The 11,131-nt window shown below is 40.5% G+C and overlaps 1 protein-coding gene across 8 annotated transcripts in view; it reads left to right on the forward strand.

Moving 5' to 3' along the window:
- The window catches only part of LOC123880021 (protein AF-10-like), a 43,822-nt gene extending 34,319 nt beyond the window's left edge, over window positions 1–9,503 (forward strand). For 5 of the 8 annotated variants that reach the window (XM_045927893.1, XM_045927892.1, XM_045927895.1 and 2 more), the window contains 9 exons: window positions 893–993; window positions 3,579–3,715; window positions 4,352–4,456; window positions 4,785–4,821; window positions 5,453–5,624; window positions 6,189–6,300; window positions 6,514–6,648; window positions 7,690–7,799; window positions 8,624–9,503. In XM_045927893.1, the coding sequence (XP_045783849.1) occupies window positions 893–993; window positions 3,579–3,715; window positions 4,352–4,456; window positions 4,785–4,821; window positions 5,453–5,624; window positions 6,189–6,300; window positions 6,514–6,648; window positions 7,690–7,799; window positions 8,624–8,659 (945 nt within the window). In that variant the 3' untranslated portion in view covers window positions 8,660–9,503. Of the gene's footprint in view, window positions 1–892; window positions 994–3,578; window positions 3,716–4,351; window positions 4,457–4,784; window positions 4,822–5,452; window positions 5,625–6,188; window positions 6,301–6,465; window positions 6,649–7,689; window positions 7,800–8,623 lie in introns of those variants that run through there. The other 3 variants (XM_045927894.1, XM_045927896.1, XM_045927900.1) reach the window with 3 other exon arrangements.
- Window positions 9,504–11,131: the final 1,628 nt, after the last annotated feature.

Consider the following 11,131-nt stretch of genomic DNA (forward strand, 5'->3'; position numbering starts at 1 on the left):
TAATCATCATTAGCTTACGCCCGCGACTTCGTCCGCGTGGACTTCGAAACTCCTATGTTAACCCCTTAGGGGGAATTTTCTAAAATCCTTTGTTAGCGGATGTCTACGTCATAATCGTTATCTGCATACCAAATTCCAGCCTAATCCGTCCAGTAGTTTGAGCGTTGACAGATCAGTTAGTTAGCTTTCCTTTTATATATTTAGATTAGCCTGTGGATGTCCACTGTTGGACATAGGCCTTTCCTAATGAGCGCCATTATACTCGGTCCTCAGCCTGCCTCATCCAGCCACTTCCCGCCAGCCTCTTTTTATCGTCCGTCAATTGTGCTGGAGGGCATCCCACACTATTTTTGCTTATACGTGGTCTCCACTCAAGGACTTTCCGGCTCCAACGGCCGTCGCCCTTGCGAGAGGTATGGCCTGTCTACTGCTACGGCTTGCTAATAGCTTGTGCTATATCAGTGACCTTGATTCTCTTGTGAATCGACCCATTTCGGATCTTAGTTAGACCATTTGTCAGTGTCCACGTTTTAGCACTATTCAAAATTAAAAGATAAAATTACTCGACTCGATCACTCGACTATGTCAATGAAACTAAAGTTCGCGAAATGGCAATCGGGGTGGGGAACACACACCCGCACGAACCCGGTGCGGGATAACGCAGGTTTATAAACTACTTTATAAATCGTTGTTTTCGGTATTTGTTATTTAAATACAGTACATGGTACGTAATATACCGAAATTTCACATTCTTAACTAGTTTAGTTTTTGAAATAGACCCCGTTACATAAATGATCACATCATTTTTGTATGGGAAATAATTTATCTCTGGTAACATTAAGAAACGTCATAATTCTACCGAATTTAAAATACATAGTATTTGTTGTTGCAGACGGCGATGGAGCCGAGTCACTCGCCGCACGGCGTGGGCGGGCGCAGCGCTTGGGGCGGCCTGAACGTCGCCTACGAGATGCAGGACGCCAGCAAACCTGGGCAAGTATCATCTTCATTCTTGACAGAGTTTCAGTAAATAAATAATAAATTTATTTCATACCAGGGTCACACACATGAACACACGCGCACTCGCACACACGCATATGCACATCCACACCCATACCCACCCACCCACACACATCCAAACACGCGTGCACCCACCCATCCACAAACACATCCACGGACGCGCGCACACGCACACGTTCATCCGTACCTTATCCCCCCCCCCCTACACACACCCACCCACAAACACACCCACCCACACACATCCAACTTTAATCAGTTTTTTAGTGAGCTGGCGTTCTTATTTATTTATATTTACTATTTATTAAGCCTATTTATTCATTAATAGTATTTACATAGTTTCTAAATCTATACTAATGTCCATTCTATTATATGTATTTGTTAGTATGCTAATCAATGTGGCTTGTGTGCGCTGGCGTTCTTAGTAATAATTAAAACTGTTACTTCTCAACATGCAACATTTCCTACATTACTACAACTTACATACTTAACCTAAAAACAATAAACAAAACTTAGAATAGAATCATAAATGTTTATTTTCATTTATTTAAAAGTGTATTTATGACTTTTACTGTGAATGTATATGCTGGTGCTATATCATTTTTGATTCTATTCGGTTAAAGTATCATAATTATTATGATATTTTTAAAATGTTTATCTGGGCTCACATTTTTAAATCTTGATTTTGAAATGAAAAAGAATGACTAAAGCGTGAAACAAATTATGAGACGCGTCCGCAAGCCGCAACTGCTGTGTGCACAGGTATTTGTAACATATCACTTCGACTTGCTTCCATCAGACCTACTGCACAGTTCAGTATGTATCTCTGCATATGTACTATGTACTATTCAAATACCTATAAGTCGCGGCTGTCAACTGCGTCCTATAATTTGGTTTCTCGTAAAAGACATTTGTGGTGGTGCGTATAGTTTTAAACTGCATGGCTCAGTGAGCGCGTGCGCGATTTTTAGGGTTCCGTATCTGAAAAGGAAAAACGGAACCCTTATGGGATCACTTTGCTGTCTGTCTGTCCGTCCGTGCGTCCGTCGTGTCTGTCAAGAAAACATATAGGGTGCTTCCCGTTGACCTAGAATCATGAAATTTGACAGGTAGGTAGGTCTTATGGCACAAGTAAAGGAATAAATCCGAAAACCGTGAATTTGTGGTTAGATTATTGAAAAATAATTAAAAATGTGTTTAAATTTTCAAAGTAAAATAACAATACCAAGTGGGGTATCTTATAAAAGGGCTTTACCTGTACATTCTAAAACAGATTTTTATATATTTTTATGCATAATAGTTTTTGATTTATCGAGCAAAATGTCAAAAAATACCCGAGTACGGAACCCTCGGTGCGCGAGTCCGACTCGCACTTGGCCGGGTTTTTCATAGGAATTGACATCATACTCATTTTTAATCTGCGGCCATACATAAGATTTTTAAAATTCCGTGGTGACTCTAACTTTTATGACTAGTAATTAGTAGCCTATGTTAGTCTTCAGAATGCAAGGTTCAAAATTAAAAATCAGCACTTGTAAAAGTTTACTTGAATAAAAATATATTCAATTCTACTATTAATATAATAACTACTATTAATATAATTCTACTATTAATATAATTCTATTAATTTATTTATATTTATTTAAACCAAAGTCCATTGCTGTGCGTTGTTTGTCAGTCAATCAGTTACAAACCTGTTCTATATATATATATATATATATATATATATATATATATATATATATAATATACCTAGATGTATCCTTTAGGTCTTCCTCTCCCTTTCTTTTCTTTTTAATTTAGTAAGGTGTATATTTATTCTGCATGGTAGTATTTAATTTGTATATATATAAATATTGTCTTTTGGTATTGCAATAAGCGTAATTTTATTCTGAATAGTAGTAATATTTTAATATACATTTTGCGACGGGAGTGTTTTATCTATTGTTATTTAAAATAATCCATACTAATACATATCATAAATGCAAAAGCGTCTGTGTTTATATCTGTTACGTTTTCACTGTCTTTAACCGGTTATGACGAAAATTGGTATAGATTTGTAAGCTATTTCGATAATTATTTAGGTACAAGTAGAAAGCTTTGTAAGCAATCATTGTAACAGTTTTCGTCACTATCCGTCCAGGGCGAATTGGCATGGGCTACTTTTTATCCCGGAAAATAAAAAACTTCCTACGTTATTCTTAAAACGAAATCCACGCGGATGAAATTGCTGGCGGGTATGTTATAATTAATAGTATGAGTAGTTTGTATTTGAATAGAATTATTATTGTAAAATGCAATAAAATTATCATTATGAAAAAATAAATAAATATCCTTTACTCACCCAAAAAAAACTAAAATAAAAAATACAAACAGAAAGTATCATAGTCCACATAGAAAGAATAGATAGATATCATTATCCAATCCAATCCAATCCACTAGTGTATAAGCGTCCACCATTGGGACATAGATCTTTTCAAGAGCGCTCCACCAAATACACTTCTCCTTCCTCAGGTCATCGGTCCAGTCCAGATTTATTATATTTGTGCTTTATCCGGCAGAGTGAGCGGCTTGGCGGGTAGCAGCAAGGATGCCAACGTTGGAACCAACATGGGGCCAATGCCGCCAGCCATACGCAACAAGAAACGCGCCGCGATGGCCGCCTCTGTGGTGTCCATGGCCACGCCGCCACCAATGCGTAAGTCCAACACAAGCTTCGACCTTACGCTAGAGTTTCTTATACCCCGTTCAAGGAGACGAGCTAATAGAGAAGTTCGACACTGCACGTCACTGGTCATAGATAACAGACGTTCGTTCACGTTGTGACTAAAATTTCCGTCTTGTTTCTCGCCTGATTCGGACGTCATGTCTTTGGATGCTCCTTACTTTAGTTCTCAGTTTTGACGTGACATCAAGCCGGTGTTTGACAACTAGTCAAATCAGTATCTTGTTTTGAACATCAAAACGCGCTTAGTATGCGAGCTTCTATGGAATACTGGCATGTGACGTCACAATAATTTGACGTGCTTTTCTTTAGTTTAATCGATAATTTAAAATGGTTATTACACTTAAACCATGGAGAGAAGTTAGTGTAGTTTTCTGTTACGTAATCCCATACAAGTGACAAAGACAAAACAGTCAGTGGGCGTTAACCATTTTGAGTGACCAATCAATCACAAATGAACCTATGTTTTCATATTGAATTTCGAATGTTTTTTTTAAACACTCTTTGCTTACGCTTCCATATTAGACTGCATCATCACTTACCACCACGTGAGTTCGCATTCAAAACTAACTTGTATCGGAATTTTAAAAAATAGATATTTTCCCCCAGAACCGACGGCCACACACACGCTGGCTAGCGTCCGCCGGCCGCCACAAGCCACGCCGCCACCTCTCTACCAAGAGACTATCAAAGACTCGCCACCGAGTTCGCCCAGTACGTATTATCCCGATTATACTTTTTTTAATTTATATACAGCGCTTGACTGCAAGTGCACCTGCTGGCAAGTGATGATACAGACTAAGATGGAGCGCGTTTGCCTAGAAGGTGCATATTTACTCTTGACTTGAAGGTCAAGGTTGATATTAAAAATGGAGGGGAAAACTGATGCTGGAAAAGTTTTCCATATCCTAGCCTATGACAGTCCCCTGGATCCTTAGCACTCTCTCTTGTTGAAATCGTAGGCGGTTTCGGCGTGAAAAGATAACAAACAAAGTAACTTTAAATTCGTAAAATCATAAAATTAAAATGAGTTTGTTTACAGGTTCAGAGCGCCCGTTGAAGCCTAAATTGGAAAATAGGTAAGTGAAGATATTTTATCTACGCTCACAATATCTTAAAATCCTGATTATTCAATCAAAATACCTATTATATTCACATACATTGTATAATATAAAAAAAAAATCATTATAACATTGTTTTGTTTGGAAAACATTGCGTAATATTGCTTTAAAATGTTTTTTTCCATTATGGTACACTGGGTTCCTGGCTTTTTCTTTGGCTCATGGCCGACGTCGCTGCGACTGGCGTAGTGTACTACTACCATAATTGACCATAGACAATAGGCATCACCTGACGATGCACGCACATGCGCAATTGACAGTTGAATTTTGGCGCCATTTAATATTTAACTTTTTAATTTATTATTTTGTTAGCCAAAACTTTGCAAGTGGTTTTTATTGCACGGATAAATGTCTTATAGCAGTGATTTGAAGAGAATATAACTCTAACAAACATTTTTTTTTAGACTAGCGCTTGGCTAGGTTTGGCGCAATCAGACTTGCTAACAAGTAATGATGCAGACTAAAATAAAGCGTGCTTGCCTAGAAGTTGCCTATTCACTCACATTTTGGAAAAAGCAACGTTTACTAGGTCTTTGTATTTTGTTGTTTCGAACGAGGGTTGCTGACGGTGTGGTGTTTGTGCGAGCAGGATAGGCGCGAGCTGCACGGCGCCGCACATGCTCGGCAACGAGCTAAACCCCGAGAGCGGCGCGGCGGCGCGCTTGCAGGAGCAGCTGTCGGCCGAGCTGGCCGCGCACGCCGCCGGCTCCGGCGCGCCCGATGCGCTCGTGCCCCCGCCGCTCATCAACAAGGCCGCGCCCGTGAGTCACGCCTGCTCCCTCTCGCACGTGTTCAACCACAGGAGTTCAGAGTTGGCTTCTCGCTCACTCATATAGGCGGTCCCATAATCATCGTTGTCAATCGATGGACGTCCACCTCTGGGCGCAGGTCTCTTGTAGGGGCTCCCGTACACCACGGTAAACTTGTTCTCGAGTTCGCTCGAGGTTGCCATTCCAGCACTTTGGAACCCCAACGTCTAACAGTTTTTCGAGCGATGTGCCCTGCCCATTGCTAATTCAGCTTCGCAACCCGTTGAGCAATGTCGGTCGGTCTGGTTCTCATTTCTAATTTAATCACGTAGAGAAACTCCAAACACAGCTCTCTCCATCGCCTGCTGTGTGACTGAGCTTTCTTATGAGGTTTATAATAGCGACCATGTCTGGATCCAATTATATCAATCGCAACACGCACTGTTTGAATACTTTGGTTTTCAAGCATTCTGGAATTGTGGATGAGAAGACATCTCGAAGCTTTCCGAACGCTATGCTGCTAGTAGCTACACTGCTATGGTACAGTGATAAAAGGTAATTTGTTTGTGATATCAGAGCACCAGTTCGAGTCGCAGCACGTCGAGCGCTCAGAGCCTGGACCAGCTGCTCGAGCGGCAGTGGGAACAGGGCTCGCAGTTCTTGATGGAGCAGGCGCAACATTTCGATAGTAAGTCATATGTCACACCACGGCTAATATTATAAATGTGAACTCGAAAGAAATAGGTACCCATAATAGCCTGCGCGTTGTGCTTCCGCTCAGTAACCTCAGCTTGCCGGATGGTACGGACATTATGTGAAACCTCGTATAATGTTGTTTCGCTCGCTTAAATAGCTTGGGCTATGTGTGTAAGCGGATATGTTATGAAGTGATTGTGAACAGTAGCGTCGCTGCTGTCGTGCCTGCACCAGCTGCGCACCGAGAACGTGCGGCTCGAGGAGCACGTGGGCAACCTGCTGCAGCGCCGCGACCACCTGCTGGCCGTCAACGCGCGCCTCGCCATCCCGCTCACTGCAGGTGAGACGCTGCACGCTATGCGCTCCTGGTACCCGCCGGCACTGGCTACATGGCGTGAGATATCCTGCACCGCTGGAGGCGCTGTGCGAGCCGTGATACATACCTAACTGGCTCGCTGGAAAGCCTGGAGCACCACAGAGATGTAAGCTCTCTTTGCGTGTTCTATCGCTATGTAAAGCATAGCGAGGAGAGCTCTGAAGAGCTGTTTGACCTCATGCCCGCCACCGCAGGCAATTTCACCCTCAACACCTGGGTGCCTGGTGCACATGCAACTGTGCAATCAACTTCCATAGAGGTTTTCCTACTAAATTACAACATAGAGTTATTCAAGGGGCGGACCAACAAATTTCTGAAAGGCCGGCAACGCATTGGTGGTACCTCTAGTGCTGCAAATGTTCATGGGCGGCGGTAATCACTTAACATCAGGTGACCTGCCTGCTCGTTTACTCGCTATTTTTATATATATAAAAAAAATACTGCATGCTATGTCAGCCTAGTATCTGTACCCATCGCAGTCCATAAGTCGCCGTCTCGCCGCTGCAGGTGAGACCGTTATAGTATGTGACCTTATAGCACTTGAAACACAAATACTGCAAACGCATATTACAATAAGTATAGGGCTCTATAATATAGAGCCTTAACAGCTCATCGGTTGAGGAGCGGACTGAATTCCGAAAGGTCGGCGGTTCAAACCCCACCCGTTGCACTATTGTCATACCCACTCCTGGCACAAGCTTTACCCTCAATTAGAGGGATAGGGGAGTATTAGTCATGATTAGCATGGCTAATATTCTTTAAAAAAAATATCAGTCTCAATAAAGCACGTTTAGAATCAACATCTTTATTATTTGGGCCTCCACCATTACACAGTGTCGCTCCTGTTGTCTGCAGCCGTGAGAGATCCTGCACGCTTTGTGAACCTAACCCAGTACCGGGATCTGATGCTGAAAGTTCGTTCACTGATAAATAGCTTCATTATACATTACGCGAACGAAAATGCGGGAACAAGCCAGTTATTAATGAAGATGACATGTTTTTCAGTGGTCGCGGGGCCGGGCGAGGCGCCGCGCTGCCCGCGTGAGAATGGCGCGCCGGGGCGAGCGCCGACCGCGCCGCCGCGCAACGAGACCATCACCTCTGAGCGACCACAGGTAAGCCGAGCTTCCTCCCCTTGTTCATTCCCCAGATGTTCGCCAACCAAATGTTCACTCCAGCCAGTCGGTATGGGTAGGGGATTCGAATCGCTTCTTCTAGCGAGCTGATGGATTGTATTTCGAAGTGATATCTAACTGTAACGCGACACCAGTGAGAAGAAAATAAGGAAACTAAACTCACCAGCGTCGTCGTGGTCTCCCGTTTGGTCGGTACCGACACTATAGACACGAAACTATTCAGATTCTCTATTTTATTTAAACTAGTGACTTTCAATAATTCAAAACCTGTTTTTTTACATCTTGCATTTTTTCGCTATTTAGGTGAAAATGTGTATTTATCACTAAAAAACTATACATAGTATAGGTGTAGTTACTATCCCACCGCTGTCACCATGTAATAAAACAACCAGCTGCTCGATAGTGACTGACCTGCCTATGATACAATATTTTATATTTATATTGAGTAGCTACTTACATAAACAACTATCACACGATAGCAAAGTTTTTGTTTCTTGTGGCTTTCAATCCCTCGCTACCCTCAGACTTCTAACTTTAGAATCCTTCGCCTGAATTTTGCTATCTTGATGAATATATAAATATTTTCTTTCTTTCTTATTTTTTTTTTATAAAAAAATATTAGACAAGTTTATCATTAGGACTAGTCCCCTTTCCCCACCAATTAAGCGTAAAGCTTGTGCTAAGAGTAGGTACGACAATAGTGCAACGGGTGGGGTTTGAACCGGCGACCTTTCGGATTTCAATCCGTTCCTTTAACCGTTGAGCTATCGAGGCTATAAACATTTACTTGCATATTGTTTCAGCTAATAATGCGCGAGGCGGGGGGCAAGCCCAGCTGAAATGAGCCGGGCGCGGGCCCGCACGGCCCCCTGCGCGCCTGCCTGCTGCTGCGCCCCGAGCCGCAGCGCCGGCGGGACTTCTCCATCGACGCCATCCTCAACTGCGACCGCTAGCTCACCTCACACCGAACCGCCTCTGCACCTCCCACGCGAGCGACGCGACACCACTCACGATGCAAGGCACGGGTCTGCCCCCGCAATTCAAATTTAATTTGGTTTCTCGCAATTTGTAAACTAATACGACAACGTAAACTGCGACAGTGGCAGTATCTCCTCACAGGTTTATATAACAATCTTTACTTGAAAGAAATTAATTCTAGTATCGACTAATTTGTGAGAATTTTCGCGGGCAGACCCGTCTCATGCCCCTTAAACGAAAACATTGAAACACCCATATACGTAGGCAAATAATATGTTTTTATTTCAAAAGACGACGAAAGTAGCAGCATTTGGAAGGGACTTTACTAAAAAAAATATTGAAGGTTTTTTGTTCTTTTTGCTTGTTTTTATAACTTTATAATGCATAATCTCATTTTAATATCCAGCAACTATTATTATATAACTGTTTTAACATTCAAGCATTCTTGATGACTATTTTTATTTGATGTTCTTTTTTGTATCAACATGATGACTTGATGGAATCTCTCCCTATACTCATAGTTTACAGCATCTAAGTTTTCCAAAACATACAGGACAGCGGAAGATGCTTTTGACGATTCAAAACTACTTGTAAAAGTTTAATTGAATTTAACAAAAAACTCTTTCTTTTTTTAGCGTTGTAGGACACGCGGAGTATCCACTAGTTTTAAATAAGTAAAATATTATATATTGCTTCAAAAATTAATATTCCTGTGTTCTTTAAACCTACTAAGTAAGTTATGAAAAATGTATATTTTATTTTTTGAAAATTGACAACTTTTGGTAACATTTTTTTATCTTTATTCGGTTCCTGAACTCAATATAGAAATACATATTTTTTAACCCCCGACCCAAAAAGAGGGGTGTTATAAGTTTGACGTGTGTATCTGTGTATCTGTGTATCTGTGTGTCTGTGTATCTGTGTATCTGTGTATCTGTGTATCTGTCTGTGGCATCGTAGCGCCTAAACGAATGAACCGATTTTAATTTAGTTTTTTTTGTTTGAAAGGTGGCTTGATCGAGAGTGTTCTTAGCTATAATCCAAAAAAATTGGTGCAGCCGTTTAAGAGTTATCAGCTCTTTTCTAGTTTTCTTGTAGAAAAGAAGGTTACATAACCGTTAGGTTCATAATTTTATGTCAATTGACAAATGTCAAGCTGTCAAGATGGACGTTGCCTAAATACATAATTATTTATTTGAAAATGTTGTTTTGGAAAACTCAAATACTTTGTCGGGGGTGTTATAAATTTTTAATTTACACTTGTTGCTCTATTCATGTGTCACCAGCTACGTCGAATTTGTTAGGTTTCAAGTTTTAACTTGTTTTGAGGACTCATGATTTGATTCAAGAATGTTTTCTTCGTAGCCAAAGCGTTTTTATGCTGTAAAAAGACGACTCTGATAAAGAGAAAATAGGGGATAATAATAATAAAAAACAGTTACGAAAAAATAATAACAAACGCGTATAGAACCGATTATACACTACACACACACGCAAAATCTTACGCGAGTGACTTGCCAGAACTAGCTTCTGCAAGTCTTATTGCTAATGGGCACTTGGATAAAGTCGCATCGCTTCGTGTCGCGTCGCTTTCCCTCAAGCATCCACGACATAGCGATAAAGGTACCATGTACTCTGTAAAATCCTTTTGTGAGTAGGAAAACTCTAGAAGGATCTTTTTCACGCCTTCATTTCATTTTATTGAAACTGCTACTTGAACAACTGCTAATTAATTAAATACTAAGTATTTTATTTTATTATTTCCAATTTTTTTTATTCTAGAAAAAATAATAGACAAACAATCGAACCCATCCAATCGGATTTAGTAACTAAACTAGCATGCCATTTTACTCAACGAAAAAATCATGCAATTTCTTATAGTCGGTATCCGGCGGTTTTACTTCGATGTTAATATAGTTGTGGTTAAATAAATAGTTATAGTATTATTATAGTTTTTAAAAAAATGACGCGGCGATTCGCCCACTGTATAGAGTAGACTCTTTTTAGATTATTATTAAACCTACTTATTATAAAATATATTATGTTTTAACTTTTATTTTTAATATTAAGTGTTTTAAAACTTAATGACTAATATAGTTACGAAATCTGACGTATTCTTACGTTAGGATATAGATAAATTCGAATAGAAAGTCGTTTTATAAAAATTCTGTGTAAACAATCAGGTATTTTTTATGTTCAACCCTTTCGTTACACTACTACCATTTTTATAAGTTGCAGAGACTCGTGCGATCTCGCTCATAATTCGCGCGTACAAAACATGGTACATAGGCAACATCCAATAGCAGAGGGATGCGTGCTATGATTGGCTGAGA

Source organism: Maniola jurtina, chromosome Z (assembly GCF_905333055.1).
Source record: "Maniola jurtina chromosome Z, ilManJurt1.1, whole genome shotgun sequence".
In the NCBI taxonomy this organism is placed as follows: Eukaryota; Metazoa; Arthropoda; class Insecta; order Lepidoptera; family Nymphalidae; genus Maniola; species Maniola jurtina.